The sequence below is a fragment of the Aquila chrysaetos genome, chromosome 6 (assembly GCF_900496995.4).
Source record: "Aquila chrysaetos chrysaetos chromosome 6, bAquChr1.4, whole genome shotgun sequence".
Classification (NCBI taxonomy): Eukaryota; Metazoa; Chordata; class Aves; order Accipitriformes; family Accipitridae; genus Aquila; species Aquila chrysaetos.
The window spans coordinates 30,139,334-30,158,382 of NC_044009.1; the positions used below are offsets into that span (position 1 = coordinate 30,139,334).

Here is a 19,049-nt window from a genome sequence, read left to right on the forward strand (position 1 = left end):
ACAGTACATGAAGGAAAAGCGACTCTCATTTTCCTTTGTACGGTTGTGGCTGAATATGTAATTATAAAGGAGCTCTAGCTGCAGGATTTCAGTCCCCATGTCACGTTTACTTTTTTAATGGTTCTAAACACTGACCAAGCAAAAAGGCAGAAATAGAGATTTTAAAAGACAAACAAAGCAGCTGCCCTGGTCTTTGAAATGGGTCTGCAGGTTGGTTTTGTTTTGGGTTTATTTTTTTTTCCCAAAAAGGGAACACAGGTCACAGTTTCAAGGCAACGACCATGTCACTAGAGCTAACAGTCGATGCCAGTGTCATTACAGACTCAAGTGTCACTTGCCCTGAATTTCTTGAGCCAGGCACCCCCTTAGTGCTGTTACTCCATGTTTGTCTCCGTAACAGCTGTAACAGGGAGGGAATCTCTCCCTTCTCACAGTATAGCACAGAAACACAGTAATGAAAAGGTAGGAGGTTTCATACTGCAGATTTCAAATTTATTAAGTAACAACAGTATGCTTGTTTACCCCAGGAGGATCAAACTTTATTCCCAGTCAGTGAAAAGTCCCAGGACTCCTTCCAGAATTGTAGTGTTAACAGGGAAGCGGTTTGCAATGGGAACAGACAAAACCACTTGGGACACAGTGCCAGAAACCACATTACTGCCAACTTCTGCACAGGACAGATGGGACGCTGGCTTGGAAAGATGACTTTACAACAAAGACTTTGGTACAAATACATGAACAACCAAAAAAGAAAAATTTAAGAGCAGAACTCCAAAATGCATGGTCCTAACAAGTGGGGTTCTGGATCTTGTATTTGCTTTTAGGGCCCTCGCAAATTCTTAGAGGGGGTACTACCAAGGCGACATCCAAAAGGAAGAGCAATTCAACAGCTCCAAATTTTATCCATCTGTTGCTACATGCTCACATCACACGCAGCACCTCAGCATACACAGACACACCACAAAGAGGTCAAAGGAAAAAGCCTTTTCCTGGGTTTAGGAGATTAAAAGTACAGAGTTCACCAAAAAGGAAAACCACCGATCACTACTTACAAGTGATCATCTTTGAAAGGATTGCCTCAAATGCAGATGACATTACAAAAATTAAGGTTATTATATGACTAGACAAAAAGTGATTTCTGTGCTTTTCCCCCTCTAACTGCACACAGGCATGCACTACATCTCCTCTGCGATTCTTCCAAGGAAGAGGAAAAGATATCTTCCTGGAAAATGTCACTCGCTCACTCAAGGGTGCAGCAACTAGATTATTTTAACAAGTTTCCAGAACAACCACCTACTCACCCCTCCTATTCTGCCTCTGCCAGATAAAAATTTGCAGAGAGCCTCACCTTTCATTGAAAAGCTGACATCCCCCCAGCCTGCATGCTTGCCTTTTGGTTTTTCCACCTTTCAAAGATAAACTTTGTACAAAGCAACTGCATGTTGTCTTCCTGTGTCTACTAGTAGCTTCCTTGCTTCTCCTACAGCAGCTCAGGGGTTTTACAAACCGTGCTTATTTTTGATGCGGCTACTGGAAACTCATGTGCCTGATACACAAAACCCACAGCTATTTGGTCAGGTGTGTATCATGTACCATGACGTGATTTTTTCTCTCCCCTGCTTACAACATTTAGCCATAAGGAACCTCAATTTAGAAGTTTTGGAGTAAAATAAATGAGCAACCAGAGACAGAAGAGAAGTGGAAGACATGTGGCAGTGTCCCTTTTCAGTGATGTCCAGGGGCCAGGCACTACTTCGCCGAGGACGTGCAGCTGTACGGGGGCCCCTCCTGTGTGCAGGAGGCTGCCCCACTCTCCAGGCATCAGGCAGCTGAGCTGCAGAGGGGACCAAGGAGGCATAGAAATGGTCACTGTTACTCGAGTCGCCCAGTTTCCCAGTGGAGCTGGCTTTCTTAAATAGAAATTATGCATAATGTAGATTCACGAAACATTAATCTAATAAACGAACATGTATTTGCAAATACGATTCTTCCCCAGTACCTGAACTGTAACAGATGAAATACATTTAAAAAGAAAAACAGGGCAGTTTGGAGGCAGCTGGATCAGAAGAGCAGCTCCGTATTTGCCCTTATTGGCCTCATCTCCCCAGTGTGTTAGTGCAATTAATTGAGTATGAGAGAAAGAGTTAAGGCTGAAGCTGTTCTCTGGGCTCCTCTGCAGCCTCCAGCTAACATAAACAGGTCTGAATGCTTCCTTGTGACTGTTCATATTGTCCTCTTAAAAAGGAAACTTTCTCTAGCAGCACCTTAATAAGTGGCAATAGGTAAATGTGAAATAACTTTTATAATCTTAGTTGCATTACAATTAAAAAGATTTATTTTGATACTTCCCTTAAAGTTAGGATATATATTTGTGTATATTTTTTCTTCAACTTTGTTTTCAATGAAATCTTGTGCCCCAGACCCTTACACAACTCACACACAGCCAGTCAAAAATTAAGGACAAAAAAAAAAAAAACCACCCAAAACCAAAAAACCAAGGCAAGTAAAGGAGAGCATGTCTAGTCCTACTGAGCGTTTTACTGCCCTCTTAAGAAGACAAAACATGTTGTTCAAAATTCCACTGCTACCATGTGCATGGTGGGTAGTTCTGGGTCCCCAACCAAAGATCATGGCCCCTGCACTCAGCTTTGAATACATCTGTGAAAAAACAGCCTCCAGGAGACCAATGGTCCCAGACTCCAATCACATCAACTCCAGCACAGATCCCTGACTTCATTTGAACCATCACACGGGCATGCAACAAGCCAGAAACTGCATTAGATTCAAACAATACTTCCACACATCTCAACAGCAACTTTGGTATCACCAGAAACAATAATTTGTCATTCTGTATGCTGCAGTGAGTGTAACTTATTTAATTAAAGTCCCCAGGGACTGCAACACCAACAGATTTCAATGCAGGTCACAGACCTTTAAATAGTCAGCTGTCCCTCAAAGTACTCGAGACTCAAACATGCAATCACTTACCATACTCTAAAGTTACCGCTAGATCTCACCTGCCATGCAATTTTGTACTGTAACCTTGTTTTAAGAAAACTGTGTAGTTAGATAAAAGAAGAGATAAGACTAACTTGAACCAACCCTCAATTGCTTGAGCCTGTAACAGCCTAGCACACCACCTTGAGAGAAAAGGATCTCTTCCGCATCCATGAGATTTCTACAGCAAAGCTTCAGGACAGCTTAAACATCCAAAAATACCATTTTGCAGTTGATCACTTCAACAGAAGCTTGGGGTCAGAGAATGTCGTGGGAGGGGAAACAAAAGAGCTGCCATTTGATGTCAAGGGTTGCTGGCATGGAGAAATAAGCAAAACAACCTCTCCTCCAAATTATAAATAATAACTGAGCCCATGCAAAAAGAAAACAGAAAAGGGATAAACATGTCTAGAGGAGAAAAAAAAAACAAACCAAAAAACTAGGAAAAATAGCCTTAATTGCAGCTAAGTATCTACTGGCAACTTGAGCAACCCCCTGTCAAACAAAAATTTGCAGCAGGTTGACAGAATAATTTTGAAGACAATATAGGATAGAATTAAACTAATTATGAAACTAAAGAATATTTAATAATATCCTAACAGGCTGCATATTGTGGATAGCAAAAAGGATAACAGAGTGCTTTCTAAATAATCAGACAGATTTTCTCCCTATTCGAAACAACATTCATTCATAATTTGTAGGAAACTGGCATAAAAACTTGTTCACCTGCAGATGTTGCACCTTCTGAAAAAACAAAATTAAAGATAATTGAGGTAAAAGGGTCCAACCTCACAGAGATATTCCTAACCCAGGGATCAGGCGCACAGTAAGTTCCTGTGTCTCAACCAAGCTACGGCAACTGCACACGTATTCTTGACCAGCAGCACACGCAAGGTAATTTTGCTTCACACTGACAAAGTTTAGGGCGATTCAAAAGTCAAGTGAAAGGAAGCATCAGTCAAATCTGGTGCATCTTAGCTTATTAATTTACCCGTTTATCAAGTTTGTTTATGTAGTAACTGTTCAAAACTGCCGACCAGTCAATAGGAGGACACGTGTACTTAACCCTTTACAATTTCAGTACAAAATCTGGTGGTTTAGCTGATTAAAAAAAAGGATAGGTTAACTTCTTAAATACAGATACAGCAAGATTCCCAGCACTGTGAAATTGCTTTTCATTTATTGCAAGCTAAGATGACAACACTGACAGTCACTATGTCTCAATTGACCCAAAATAACTTTTGAAGACACAGATTGCCAGTCTGGGCCCTGACATGCCAGTTCCACTGAAGCTGATGTCTAAATCAAATTAAGCCAAAATTGGCTTGATTTAAAATAACATGTATACACAAGCCTGTGTAAGTAAGAATCTCAAATTAAGCTGGTCAAAAAACCTCAGTAAGCCACACAACTCATACTACAAATACTTATTATTTACATGAAGCAACTCTGAAAGACGTTACTCATCTAATGAAAAACTTGGTATAAAAATGTTTAAATACATAAGTAAAAAAATCCATTACAATAAAATGTAGCAAAATACAGACAGATACATTTCTGTGCCTGGACTGCTACATTTCTGAGATTGTTTTGCGGAGCAGAGTCACAGGGTAATGAAGTTTCTTCTTAAAATAGACAAAATTAAACTAAAGCCTATTCTTCCCAAGAATTACTGTATTCTGGCAATGCTACATCATCTTTCATTATACAGCTATCTCCCAAATACCAGTGGGGTTTTGATGTCATTTTGGTTGCAACACATATGCCACTCGACACTTACGATACAGTCTTATCCAAAGCACCCACTAAGAAAATCTAATGCGGTGAGACTATGACACCTGAAAACATGACATTCATTTATAAAATAAAGTCCTCCAGAAAATAGCCCTTGAATGAAAGCCAAGAGTAAGGCAAACTCAAAAGCAGAGATTTATTGCAGAAGTCTGTCCTATCCAAAATTATTTATTCTGTAAGATACAGAATATGCAACAGCTGGGGCATCTGAACCCATTTTGACAACTTCCACCATCTAGAAAGGGTACGAGTATCCTCTGGATACCTTTTGGGAATACCCTAGTCAGCACCAAGAGGAGTGCTCTAAGCCATTTCCTGTACCAGAACGTAAAAAACAAAATAGAAAACCCTGCAAAATAACCACTCTGTAAAAAGAAACAAAGACATTTTAAGACACCCCTCTGGTATAATAAATACAGTTTTATTTCCTTTTAGCTGTTAACAAGTGTCATGGTTTAACCCCGGCCAGCAACTAAGCACCACGCAGCTGCTCACTCACTCCCCCCCCACCCAGTGGGATGGGGGAGAAAATCGGGAAAAGAAGTAAAACTCGTGGGTTGAGATAAGAACGGTTTAACAGAACAGAAGAAACTAATAATGATAATGGTAACACTAATAAAATGACAACAGCAATAATGAAAGGATTGGAATGTACAAATAATGCACAGTGCAATTGCTCACCACCCACCGATCGACACCCAGTTAGTCCCTGAGCAGCCATCCCCCGCCCGACTCCCCCCAGTTCCTAAACTAGACATGACGTCCCATGGTATGGAATACCCCGTTGGCCAGTTTGGGTCAGCTGCCCTGGCTGTGTCCTGTGCCAGCTTCTTGTGCCCCTTCAGCTTTCTCGCTGGCTGGGCATGAGAAGCTGAAAAATCCTTGATTTAGTCTAAACATTACTTAGCAACAGCTGAAAACATCAGTGTTATCAACATTCTTCGCATACTGAACTCAAAACATAGCACTGTACCAGCTACTAGGAAGACAATTAACTCTATCCCAGCTGAAACCAGGACAACAAGATACAGCAGTATTTCTTTAAATGAATATGGGGGTGGAAGGGTTCTCATGAGATCACTTACTCTAGGGATATACAACCTTTTTTTTTTGTGAACTCTGTAATTTTCCAATATAGGTGCAGATGTCTCTGGAAAGTTCATTTATTTGACTCCTACACCTTACGTACCTTTATATAGCACAGACTCTAAGCCCTCTCTCACCATTCATTAGCAATAGCACCTGCACCAAAGGACCATGGGTTGGAAACACCAGGTTTGTCATCCCCCCGCTCCGAGTTGGAACCAGGTAAATCCAGACATATCTTGGCAGATGTTACCTTGAATCACTCTCAATACTTGCTGACTCAGACATGAGAGGAGTAAGGGAGTAGGAACTCCTAGAAAGAGCTAATAAAATAATAAAAAAGCATCAAAATTGCCCTTCATTACAGCCAGGTCCCAGTGTGGAGAGTCATTCAAGGCTGGCACCCAAGCACCTATACCAGCAGTAAACTGCAAGCAACAAGAACACCTACTATTTTTAGTCCTGTCAGGGCTAAGTATCAATTTCAGTTTGGTTTGGTTTGGTTTGCTCTATTTTACTCTGTTGTTTTTCTCTTGTTGCTCTTGAAAAGTAATTCCCAGTCCTTACTCTCATGACCCACTTTAAAATTACCACATGCTCTCTTTTAGGACTACAAACATGAGTGAGGTAAGTCCAGTGACATGCATGTGGTTATACTTAACTCATCCCCTTCAGAAGGTACAGGCCCAATCCATGTTTTCTGGACAGTCCCTTCCAGAAGTGGACCATAAAATCAAAAAAGTGAACAAACTGCATGATACTCCATATGAAAAGTTTTATGAAGCACTAAAAGATCTCCTAAAGCTTACTGCACATGTATTACATACAAGAAAATCTGACAATATAAAATTAATTTCCACAGTAGTCAGAATTCCAGCAATAGAGCATCAAAACTAGTAAAAACATGTTTTTATTTTCAAGTCTTATAAAACTCAAATGTACTGCACAGACATGACTGAACAAAACATGCAGTTAATCCTACTCAATTTCACATCTTTTATCCACAAGTTAGTTCTGTCAGTTCACCAGAAGTTTTTCCCAGTAACATTACAGTTACATTTTACTGGGTTTTTTTTCACCACTCCTGCAGTTTTCACAGACCACTGCCAGCATTTTGAAGGAATCCAGGAACAGCTGTACTGCATTGAAGCAAACAATCTTGTACCTAAGTAGTGTGGTTGTAACAGCTGAAGCAAGCAAATCAGATGCAATGCTGCTGTCCATCAATAGCACAGAGACAGTTCATGGATCATGGAGTACTTCCAAAGAGCAGTGACATTAAAATGAAATTCAGATTTCAGGTAAAATTCCAGTAGTAATAAATCTCCCAGTGAAGAATGACACTCCAGATCAGATGCCAGCTGCCAAAAAACCGCCACCAAAAGCACAGCCTTCAAAACCAGTGACTAATAACAGGTGAACTTCAGAGATGTACAGACAATTGGAGGCAAGTGCTATTCAGTGAAAAGCTAAGGTGGCAAGGCATAAAACAACATTTGTAACATTTCACTCCAGCAGTTATCTGCTCAAGATAATGGAGACAAAAGAACTGCTAGCCATTTGCAGAATAAGGCCTTTGGGCCCAATGTCTCCCATCCATTTCAGTGGGAGCCAAATTATGGGCTTATCCAATAATTCATATAAATCGTTCACAAAAATATCAAATAACTTCCCAAGTAGTAGGTGTGCGATTTTCTTCAATGAGTGCACATAATTACCACTTAGGGCAAAAGGAGCAAGTGCACATCCTACCACAGAAGGCATTTCTACTCCCCCCACATGCATCATAAACATCACACCGATAGTTTGATTTTCCATAAAACAATACACAAGGAACTCCTGTTCCTTGCTTAAAAGGCAAAACTGCTAAAGTGCTTGGACTAGGTAGTATAAAAGGCAATTTAATTTTGGTTTTGATGTTATTTAATCACTCAAGACACACTCCCATGGTTTACCTAATCAGCAGAAGTCTTGTCCAGAGTTTCAGATCTGATACTCTAATCAAGGCCTTGCAGCATATTATTTTTCTCAGCATACCTATTTATCTGTATTTTATTCACAAAAACACACATCTTCCTGTACAGTCACATTTTACTGCCCGTCTATAAAAACTTAATGCCTTGCGGAGGTCTTCCCATTTCTCAAATTTTAAAGTTTTGAAGAAATCTGTCTGAACAACACCCTTCCAAGTATTTGTAAGTTTTTCTGAGCACATATTTTAGTATGATATGCTGCTATATACTGGAACAAAAATTGCTTTGTTTCACATGTTATAACTTGTTAGCCACTTAGCTAATATAAAGCCTTCAAGATCTTTGCTGGTTTTGATTGGCTTGTTTAATAAAATGAAACAGATATAACATATTTGCAGAATGATACCACAGCTCTGTTGACTTGGCTTGTGCTAGCACAAAATTCCTCTGAACAAGCTTTTCCCAAATCTGCTCTGTTTTCCCTTTAATCAATTGTTATGGATTATTGGCAGCAGTTAACAGAAATACAAGATAATCAGTCATGGAGTTAAAAGGACACTTCCTTTAAAATAAACCAGAAAGAGTAATAATCAGTTTTCTGGACTAAATGCAAAGCATCCAAATATCTACTAAATGCAGATAGTTATGGTAAGTTTTTCTATTGCTATCAGAAAAGCCATTGACCACCATGACTTTCAGTACAGTTCAGTCACAGGCATTCATTATTGTCATCACTACAGATAAACATACTACATATGTAAACAGACTGACAGCCACTAGGGTAAGAAGAGACCTTTAGGCCACCAAGGTTGGTCTCCAGTACATCACAGGCCACTATACTGCTCTTGTCTTGAGCTCAACAACTCGACAAAAACAACTGTCCAAAAAGACATCTCAGTATGAAAACATGAGGAGATGGAGAGGATTCTCCATCTTCACTCCTTCCGTTTGTAGTCTGCTCCAAGTGTTACTCATCCTCACTCCTTATAATTTGTGCTTTATTTCCCATTCTAATTTGTCTGGCTTCAGATCCCAACCATTAGTTCTTGTAATAACTTTCTGCACTAGATTAAATGAGCGCAGCATTTTCTCCACATGAAAATGCAATTTTCGTAAACAAGTTCTTATTTTTTAATTCACTAAGGTTTTTGAAAGACAAGTTATGGCAAAACTTGCTAGACTTATTTAAGGCATCACCACTTGCCTCTCTGCTGCCTCCCCAGAAAACTTTCGAGAGAAGGTGGCCACACCAAGCTGCTCCCCAACTATAACACATCATGGTAGTTTAAGCTGCAAATGATGACGAGTCTGAAGGAAAATAAACAATTTTGTGCTGGAAGGCACTCACTCCCCTTCTGTCAACTCATCCTGATGGATGATGTCCATCACCCCCTTCTGACACATACGCCCCCACAGCCTCCCTACTTTTTACTCTTTGAGTGCGTTTTGCAGTGCCCCTTGGGCTGCCCCTCCAGTTTGCTTACATTCTTTTAAACACAACAGAACCAGGTCTGTACCTACTGCCTAACACCCATTTCCCCAGCACCACATACCAAGATAAAGCACCCCTGGTTCTTACAAATGACTTGATCCTCATTTGGATATGCAAGGGCATTAACCTAATTTGCCTAACAGCACCACGATATGAGCTCTTAATTAGTTGCAGGTCTTCATTAATCCCTAAATAAACCCTTAAATTATACTAAATTCTTTCCAGCATACGGTTTCCTCTTCCTAGTGTACAAACTGTGTTCCTCGTTACTATAAGCTGAACATTGTATTTGGCTGTTTTAAAAAAAATATTTTTGTTGCATGGTCCATCTGTGTCAAGCAATACATATGATTGTCCTACTTTCTCTATCATTTCCCATTCTACTAAGGTTTATGCCATCACAAGATATCGTAACATTGTTTTTAAATTTCCTTTCAAAAATGCTTGAAGTACCTAGCAACAGGTCTAGCACAGGCTCCTGTGTAATCCCACCAGAAACACACCTATTCAATAAAGATACTTCACTGACCACTACTGAGATCTGCCAGCCAGTTGATTTTTAAGGAGTGTATTACTGATACTGCATAGCACCTATTTCACTTGCCTTTGTATATCTTTTGATATTAACAAATAGTAGAAATAAAGAGAACAGTACGAAGTGACATTCGACAGAAGGTGTACATTTCCCACCATCCTGGAAAAGTCATGAGATCGTTCCACATTATTTTAGACAGCAAATTGCTTAATCATCATCAAAAATGCTTATCACATCACTAAGCATGACTTAATCACACTAACTCAGTTGCTGTAGCAGTGGATGAACTTTGGTGTAATAAGCGTATTATCCCTAGTGCTGCTCTGCTGTTCTCCAGCTTATGTCTTCCTAAAATACTCTGAGGATATGGTATACCAGTTAGATGTAGTCATGCTGGAACAGCAGTCCAGTAACTGTGCTGTCCATCACACTGGTGTGTCCTGACTGCTGCATCAGCGGTAGTGACCAGCAGGCAGACTGGAGCGCTGTGACAACCACAGACACTGTTTCTCTGCTGGGACTGTACAAAGCTGAGGGTCAAGAGGATTTTTAGGTAAACCTAAAAATCTTTTTTAAAAAAAAAAATCTCAAACCAACCTTAAACGGTAAAGGTGCAGTTAATTCTGCCTTTTCCCACAGGATTGGCAAGGACCTGTCTGCCATTCCAGGTGTGCAGGACGTAGCAAGGGAAGGTGACTGGTAGAATGGTTAGGCTTAAACCTTGCTGCAAGATGAGTCATAGCCACACTTCAGCTTGGTCTAACTCAGAGCTAGTGGAGCCCCACATCAAAACCTGCAGCAGGCAGGGGAGAGACAATGCCAAGCAACACACGCTAAGCCTATAGCGAACATACAGACATGAACCACAGCACTTAAGAGACCAGATGTAGAGGAGAAAACAGAAGCAGACAAAGACAGTGAACGCTACCTCTTCCTATCTAGCAACATGCCCAGCGGTATCAAAGGGAAATTACTAGGTCCACAGATGCAGCTAGCTCTCCTCCTCGTCAGGGGCAGGATAGAGAGGAGCTGCTAAACAAGAAAAGTCAGGGAGGACAGTAAACAGTAAAACAATAATGCTTTAAATCAGGGACACCCTTGGCTGGGGCCCCCTCGGTATGTCTTTATTATAGCATCATCTAGTTACAGGGTTTTGTAATTAAACCAACAAAAAGCCCAAGGTAGTTTGCTTCAATTAGCTAGAGGATGGAAGACACTAGAAAAGAGTTTCTGTCCTTATTTCCATAGCAGACAGAAGTGAATGAAAAGTAAACTCTTACCTCTTTTTCTATTTTGAGCAGCTTCTTTACAGCCACCTCCTTGTCCTGAGAAATCCATCGGGCTCGGTAGACACTCCCGAAACTCCCTCCACCGCAGTTCTCAAAAAACTGCAAGTCATCAAATCTAATTTGCACAAATGAAGCACGGGTAGACGACATCTCATAATGACAAAATATACCACAGCAAAACCTGTGAAGAGAAAAGCTTTCATTAACACATATGCTCTGCAGATTTATGGACTTTCTTACCCATGCTCAGACACTCCAAAACCAGAACCAGTTGCCATAAACACGCTACAGTAAAATCCGCGGGGCACAGGAGGAAAAGAGCCTGGGAACTGACGCTCCAACAGGCCATGCAAATATTTGCATAATTTGCACGAGCTATTATGAGCAGCTGGGAGACAGAAATGACCAAAAACGTTCCTCAGAGCGATACTGACGTTTCCCAAACACCATGGAAGTGGCTCCGTGAAAGGCAGGCATGTCGCCGTCTACCCCAACGCAACCGAAGCGTGCCAACGGACGGGAAGCGCGCTCTCCGCTCCGAGCTTGCCTAGGAGCTCAGGCACGCCAGGCACGCCGGCTCTCCCGCCGCGACGGCCGCGCGCGCCACCCCAGCTGGGCCGGCAGCCTGCCGGCAGGCAGGGCAGGCAGCGGCACCTTGGCACGCACCACATGTGCTGCCGGCACTCGGGGCAAGGTAGGGGTGCTTTGCGCAAGGACGTGGAAAAACCTGGCCACAGCAAACGTCTCTTCCCAAGTGACTCAGTTCTGTTCGCGTGTTATAACAAAGCGCAACTACGCGGTAATTCATCTGGGTTACAATACGTGAAATTCTGCAGCCTGTGCCAAGGCCGGTGTCGGCAGTTTCGTGAGATGATCCCATGTCTGCTGCCAGAGGAACGGAACGTCCTTCTCGGAGATTTCACAGCGATAAAGCTTATGCCCGTAGCGAATTTCAAGAAATGTTATCACCTAAACGATTGAACAATGACTAATTTTAGGTTTCTTTTTTTAATGCTGTAAGATCAAGAAGTCTCAGGTCCTTAGTGGGACTGCAGGACACGGCATCCTCCAGAACCATGCGCAAGCCTGCTGCGGGATCATTTCAGATGCACCAGTTTAGACAAAGTAGTTTTAATTACCACCAAAAGTTACTATACTTCCAATTAATGAAAGTAAAGTTATCAGCAGAAAATGAAAGAGATGGGTTTGAATAAAACAAGCCAAAAAAAGACACAGAGACTTTGGGTTACGGGTGAAAATTACACCTCCAATTATACTAGTCTAACTATAGTACCAAAACATACTGTATCTTCTGAGAGTCTGCAATCCATAGGGCTTTTTGAGATGGAATCCACACATTATGTGTTGTCTGGGGCCGGGAAATGCACCTGTAACACACCTAGCACTGCCAACTGCCAAAACCTCTTCATCCCAGTCCCTTCCATAACAAACACAAAGACAGAATTTCCACCCCCTTCGGCTCTCCTGATTGTGCAGCTAAACTGATTAAAATTTTGAGATATCATTTGACCAGAAATTTCTGGCACTATTTGGTTGCAGCTGTTCTGCAAATGAGAGAGGAAGACAGCAATGCTTTTCTACATACTGCATAAGATAACATAGACCCTTTTCTGAAACTGCCTGCTTTGTTTTACGTCTCTTCACCACCCATAAGGGTAAAGGCAAGCGCTGACCAGACCATGACAACTTTACTAGAAGGCATCACGTTTAGGAGGGAGCAGGCTTCAAGCACACCTTTCGCTGACAGCCAACCTGCAAAGCTCTCGGTGAGGAACGCGAATGCTCCCTCCCCAGAGTCAGAGCAGGGGTTACCCATGGGACGTGAAATAAAGTCCATTCTTCCATTACCCTGCCAGCTCCTTCCCTGATACAAGTGCCTGAACTCTTCTGCTGACCTTTTGTTCTCGTTTTATACTTGTTGCTGTTGTCGTTAGATTTCCTGTCATCCCAGAGTCATCTTTTGCACCAACCTTCACACATGTTTTTTAGAGAAAGCTCAAGGGAAAGGAAATTGGTCACTCCTGCAAATCAGGAAGGTAGCAAAGCCAGTTTTAACTTTTTGCTCTCTGCCAGCGCTGCTTAATTAGCAGGTCTTCAGAAACAAAAGCTCATTTGCCTCGTTTACTCCAGCAGTTGCTCCAAGTTAACGCTGTGTACACGGTGTCTCAAGCATATGTGACACCTTATAGACAAATAAAACAGGTCAGCTTCCCAACCCAGAGACCTCACAATTTAAGGCCACAGTCCTGCACATGTTTATGCACGTGGATAATTATGCTCCAGTGAATAATCTCCTTACTGACAACAGAATTATTCAGAAGAGTAATGTTACTCATAGGCAAAAGCATATGCACCGACTGGACCATTAATTTAACAGGAAAGTGTAAACAGCTGATAACAGATGGTTGCATTTGGGATGGCAGAAGGAATAGAAAACCAAGCAAAAAGAAAAATACATCACAGGAAACAAATATTTCTGGCCTTCACTATCTGAATTCAATAGTTCTGAAGAGCTGTCAAATTATTTGAAATTATTGTTCACCCAGAAGAACCAAATCATCCGTATAAACAAGTAAACGATTTGACTTCTGAAAGTTACTCTGACATAGAACAAGATCTTGTTCCAAGATCTCACAGAAAACAGACCTCAGGATGGTACAACATGCACACCAGACACTTGATAAATACAAGTGCGTACTTTTCTGATGAGTTCTCCTTGCTGCTTAAAAGTTTACCTAAACATTTATGCAATTGCAACACAGTGCCCTGCACACAAGCATTTGCAGAAGCTACCATTCATTCTTTCAACACCTTCCCAATTTCAGATTTATCTACAGCAGTCAATCAGCTGCAGACGCTATAGGTACCAGCATACAATAAAGTAATATAATTTAAAGAATGATTCATTGGTTTGTATCAGGCTCTTCCGGATGCTTTTTTCCAGAGAAAGTAGATGAGATTTACATGGGATGCTCTTTATTTAGAGATCTGTAATTAATGACATCCTAAGTTAGGTATACAGTTTTCTCCTTCTAGATGAAAGAACAGACCTGTTTAAATATTACTCCATGTTTTCGGATGCATGGTAGTTAATCCTCAATTAAACAGATCAATCTCTTTGTTATGTTTGAGAAAACAACTGTTTAGAGTAACTGCATGTGACAAATCCACACACAGTTATTAACTTGTCATCCTGTTTTAAAAGATACTTAACAATCTCAGTTTATACCATTGGTTAAGAAAAAAAAAAAAAAATCAGGTATTTCATTCCACTCCATAGTCTTACACTTGCATCTGACACGAGTGCATCATTCCAACAACAGCGCTTCCTCACACCTTACACTTCCACAGTCAGGAGAGCAGTCCCCTGCAACAGGGTCTCCAGGCTTGGGGCCGGGGACATTACAGCCATTCCCCTGCATGCCTGCACACAGCATAACTAAGGTTTGGCATCAGCATCGCCCTTCCCCACTAACACACTTTCAAGCGTTTAACCACTACTGTTGTGTAGCAGTGGGGAACACTACATCGCCTCACTTTGTTGCTGGCTGTTGATGGAATGAAAACATAACAGTTCAGAAACAGCAAATGACAGGTATTTCAAGAAGTAATTCAATTGCTGGTTATTTCAATTATTCCTATGGGATCTTTTGGGGGGAAAAAAGAACCTTCTCATTTTTCTGTTTTATTTATAATGGTTAACATGAGCTTGTAATCTTGCAACATCATCTCTATCTTCCGTGTCCTATTTTTCCTCATTGTAACTTATTCAAGCATGCTGTTAGAAGCTGTTCATTTCACACCAAAAAGAAACAGTTCTGAGCTGTGTTTGGCAGTATTTAACATGTCAGTATTTAACACGTCAGGACTCCGTTACACAGAGTCACTTTATAGCAAGTTATTAAGCCACAACAAGCTCAGTTTGGTACAGTAGTAAGTGCATGGTGTAGGAAACCATCCGCTATCACTGGCTTGTTGCGATTACAGCACTTTAGGGAGTAACCTGTGTGGTGGTCCCTTCCCAGGACCCTGCTGAGGTCCCACACTTGCTGCTCCCCCAGACCCCCCCCAAGGTGAGGGAACCCCCACGCACCCAGGCAGATGGGTTGCAAACCAACCCCGCTGCAGGGTGCCCTGCCCTGCATCCTAGCACAGCAACACTGGAAGAACCCGACACATTCACTTGTACCTACCAGCTTCCCAAAACCAGCCTGTGCCGTAGGGGAAGTGCTGCCATGCCCAACTCTCTGCTTTATTCCATGTACAAGTCAGAAGACCCTACTATTTGTCATTCGGCTACTGCTCCCGGAGTATAGAGAGCTTCTACTGAGGGACTTAGAACTCTGAGACAGGAGGCAGGAAAGAATTTAGCACAAATTGCACAGTAACTGCAACTCATATTTTGCTTAGTGCGTGGCTGCAGAGCTGAAAATTGCATCCCTCATCTTGCACGTGCACCTGACGCTGCTTAAATATTCAATTACTCCAGGAAAACACTTTGTAATTTATTAAAGGGAACAACCACACAACTCGCTGCCCTCACTTCACTGTGTGGTTCCACGAAGCAGGATTCAGTGCTTCTTTCAGGAAGGCATGCTGCCAACATATTGCCAATAAAGTAGTAGCACACTACACTTGTGCTATCTTAAAATACACAGCAGAATGTGCCAAGTTTCCTTATTTGGCAAAACAGCCCATTTGCTTTCAGGATCTTTGACCATCCATTTTTAGACCCAAATCATCCTTTGTATCTAACATGGCCTACAGTCCCTGAGCATATCAACCTGGGGTTTTGCAGCAGAATATTTATTTAGCCTAAAAAAAAAAAAAAAAAGGCCCAACAAAAAAAACCTCAAACACCAAAACATGGTTAACCACTGCCTTGTCTAAACAGAAAAGGAGTTACAGTGATATCGAGCTACAAGAGATACAGCAGAAAGAAGTTTTTATAAGTAAAAGATCCTTTAATCGTATCATGAACTTCTGATGGATAAGATGCAAACAAACTCCAAGCACAACTCCAAATTAAATATACCCTAATCTTCTAATCTCCCAATAAGTTAAAATAAAGTCAACAACCCCTACAATTCCTAAACTTTCTTAATCAGACTGAGCAGCAGCCCTGCAGATGGTGAGACCTGAGGCATGGCTCTGCCTACCTTAGTTACTGAAGCAACAACATTTGAGCCTGTTCTTTGTCAGAACCCAAGAATTCTGCATAACTTCCATTAATAACATTTCCAATTTTATTTGAATTTATACAACCATCAGTGCTACGGCAAAAGAGCTCAACTTGGCCTAATTTGAGTACTTCAGGAAAAGAACTATTTTCCACCCGAGCTGTGTCAATGGCAGAGACTGACGGGTTTAAAGCCTTCACTTTAAATAGAAAACATTTTATCTCAGAGAAACCCTAAACTGCTCACTTCGCTTACATTATACCTCGTCAGTGATGTCTGCCAGGACTACACAGGCGACAGCAACACACAAGAACGACAAGGCAGCTAAACCTGCACCCTGGCCCAGGTAGTCACTCGGTCCTTGCACAGGCACGACTGCAGGATCCGGGCCGTGGTTTTGTCAGGGTTTCTGCCTTCTCCTCAGGGTTACCATTATTCACACAATGCCACCGGTATGCAAAGCACATTATTGATAGAGAAAACAAGCAGGCTTCTGAGGACTTACAATTTCAGGGCAAAGTCCTGAAAACATCTAACTGCGTGCCTCCAGCAGAAAGCTACGATGTTTTCAGGCAGTGACCCAGTTAATCCATTGCTTTCAAATTATTTCTGCTTCTGGAGTTTAGAAAAAGCAATGATCCATGGCTTTCCCGATGGCTCTGTCGCTAAAACTCACAGCAAAGCACGCGGGATAGAGGGGTAATGGATGGCTCACACACACACGTGCTAAAAAAAAAAAAAAAAAAAAGGCATACCAGTAGAAAGGAACTAACTTGAGCAAACATAGCAAAAAAAAAAAAAAAAAAGAATGCCAGTTTACTTTAAAAATGAGGCGGGGAAAGGACAAAGACAGAGGGGAAGGAAAGTCACACCTCAAAGCCCAACCTGAGGGATTTTATGCCCAAAACAAGAGAAAAACGCAGCAGGTGCACCCAAAGTGAACGTGTTCGAAACACCCTCTGAAGAGTGCAGGGGCGGGCGGCGGTAGCAGCCCCGGGCCAGGCGCCGGCTGTCCACGTCCCGCGGCCAACCCCCCCCCCGGAAGACAACAGCTGGCAGCCCCCTTCCCGCGTGGGCCCACCCCGCGCGGCCGCCGCCCCCCGCGCCCCCGGGTGCCCCTCGGCGGACACCACCGCGCCCTGCCCGGCGAGGCACGGCCCCTCTCCCGGCCCCCAGCGGCCTCCGCGGGACCCCCCGCCCCACGCCGCGGCCGCGCGTGGGCGCCGCTGCCTCCCGGGGAAGTTGGCCGGCGCCGCGGGACCGGCCGGCGGCTGCTGCCCCGGGGCGACGCAAGGTCAAGCCGTGCGCCGGGACGGCCCGGCGCCTCCCCCCCGAGGACTTTCAAAGTTCCTTCAGCGGGTGGGAAACATCAAAGCCGGCGGGGACACCCGCGGCCCGGCCCGGCCCCGCTCTCCGGCCGCGTCGCGCTGCGCCCCGCCGGCCGCCCGCCCTCCGCCCAGCGAAACACGCGCCGACCGCTCCGCCGACCCCAGCGCTGCACGCACACCACCACCACCCCCCCCCCCCCCCCCGCGCCCGGCCGTGGCGGGGTCGCCTCGCCCTCCTCACCTTCCCCGAGGGACTCCGGGATGGCGGGACCGGAGCGGCGCCGATCCCCGGAACCGCCGAGGGAGGCTGGAACCGGCGCGACCGCGTCTCCCGCTCCGTCCCCCGCGCTTCCGGTTGGTGCCGGGGAGCCGGAGCCGCCGCCGCCGCCCCCGCGCCGCCTCGCAGCGGCGCCACCCCGCGCTCTGCGCCGAGCCCGCCGGGGGAGGCGAGGCCGCAGCCGCCGCCGCCGCCGCCGCCTCAGGGGAGCGGGCAGCGCGGCCGCCCCGCCTATAGGGGGCGCGGTGACCGGGGCCGGGCGGGCGGCGCGTGGGGCGGCGAGGCGCCAGGTCTGCCGGCCGCCGGGTCTGCCGGCCGCCGGTACCGGCGCGGCCGCGGCCCCACGGCAGCGCCTCCGGCCCGGCCGAGGGTGCGTGGGGCGGCGGGCGAGGAAGGCCACGTGCCCACAGGCCTCGTCCCCGACGCCCTGATGGGTAACGGGGCGCCCGGCCCCGCACCGCCTGCGCACCCCTCGGCCCCAGCGTCGGCCGGCGCGGTGGGGCTGGTGTGAGGCGAGCTGGAATGGAGCGTTGGCTCCGTGGGCGGCTTGGGCTGACCGGAGAGGATGGCCTTCGACGGAGGGAGGGCGGCTGCTTGTCGGTTAGCCGTGCCACATCTAGGAAGAGCCTTCTGGACCGAGCGGGGCCTGTCAGCCCAGGTGTTTGCGGTTCACAAGCGCGGCCCTGCGGTTGCAGGTGGAGGGAGTCCTGGCACCGGGCTGCGCTGCCATGGCCGCAGCTTTGGAAGCACGAGTTCCTTCGTTCCAGGGTTGCTGCTTCAGTGACAGGCAATATAGCTAAATTTATCTAAAATTATTACCAAAATGACCAGGTGACCGTAATTTTTGAAAACTGCTTCGACGTTCTTGTGCCACCAGAGCTGGGATGGTGTTACCACAAGCAGCAGCATCTTTTGAGCGCTGGGTATCGCCTGGGGTTGCCAAGCTGCTGTGGCTGTGGGTTGGTGAGAGGGTCTGGAGGTCCCTAGGAGCAGGAAGGGCGCAGGTTGCGCTGCTATAGCCAGTCCTCCTTTTAGGAACGTGGAAGAAGAAGAGCACTTGACTGGCAAGTGCAACGC

General features: G+C 44.5%; 1 protein-coding gene across 1 annotated transcript in view; it reads right to left on the reverse strand.

The window, feature by feature from the left end:
* The window catches only part of MAP3K20 (mitogen-activated protein kinase kinase kinase 20), a 95,457-nt gene extending 77,341 nt beyond the window's left edge, over positions 1-18,116 (reverse strand). The window contains 2 exon segments of the mRNA XM_030016877.2: positions 11,158-11,347; positions 17,937-18,116. Of these exon segments, the coding sequence (XP_029872737.1) occupies positions 11,158-11,316 (159 nt within the window). The 5' untranslated portion in view covers positions 11,317-11,347; positions 17,937-18,116.
* Positions 18,117-19,049: the final 933 nt, after the last annotated feature.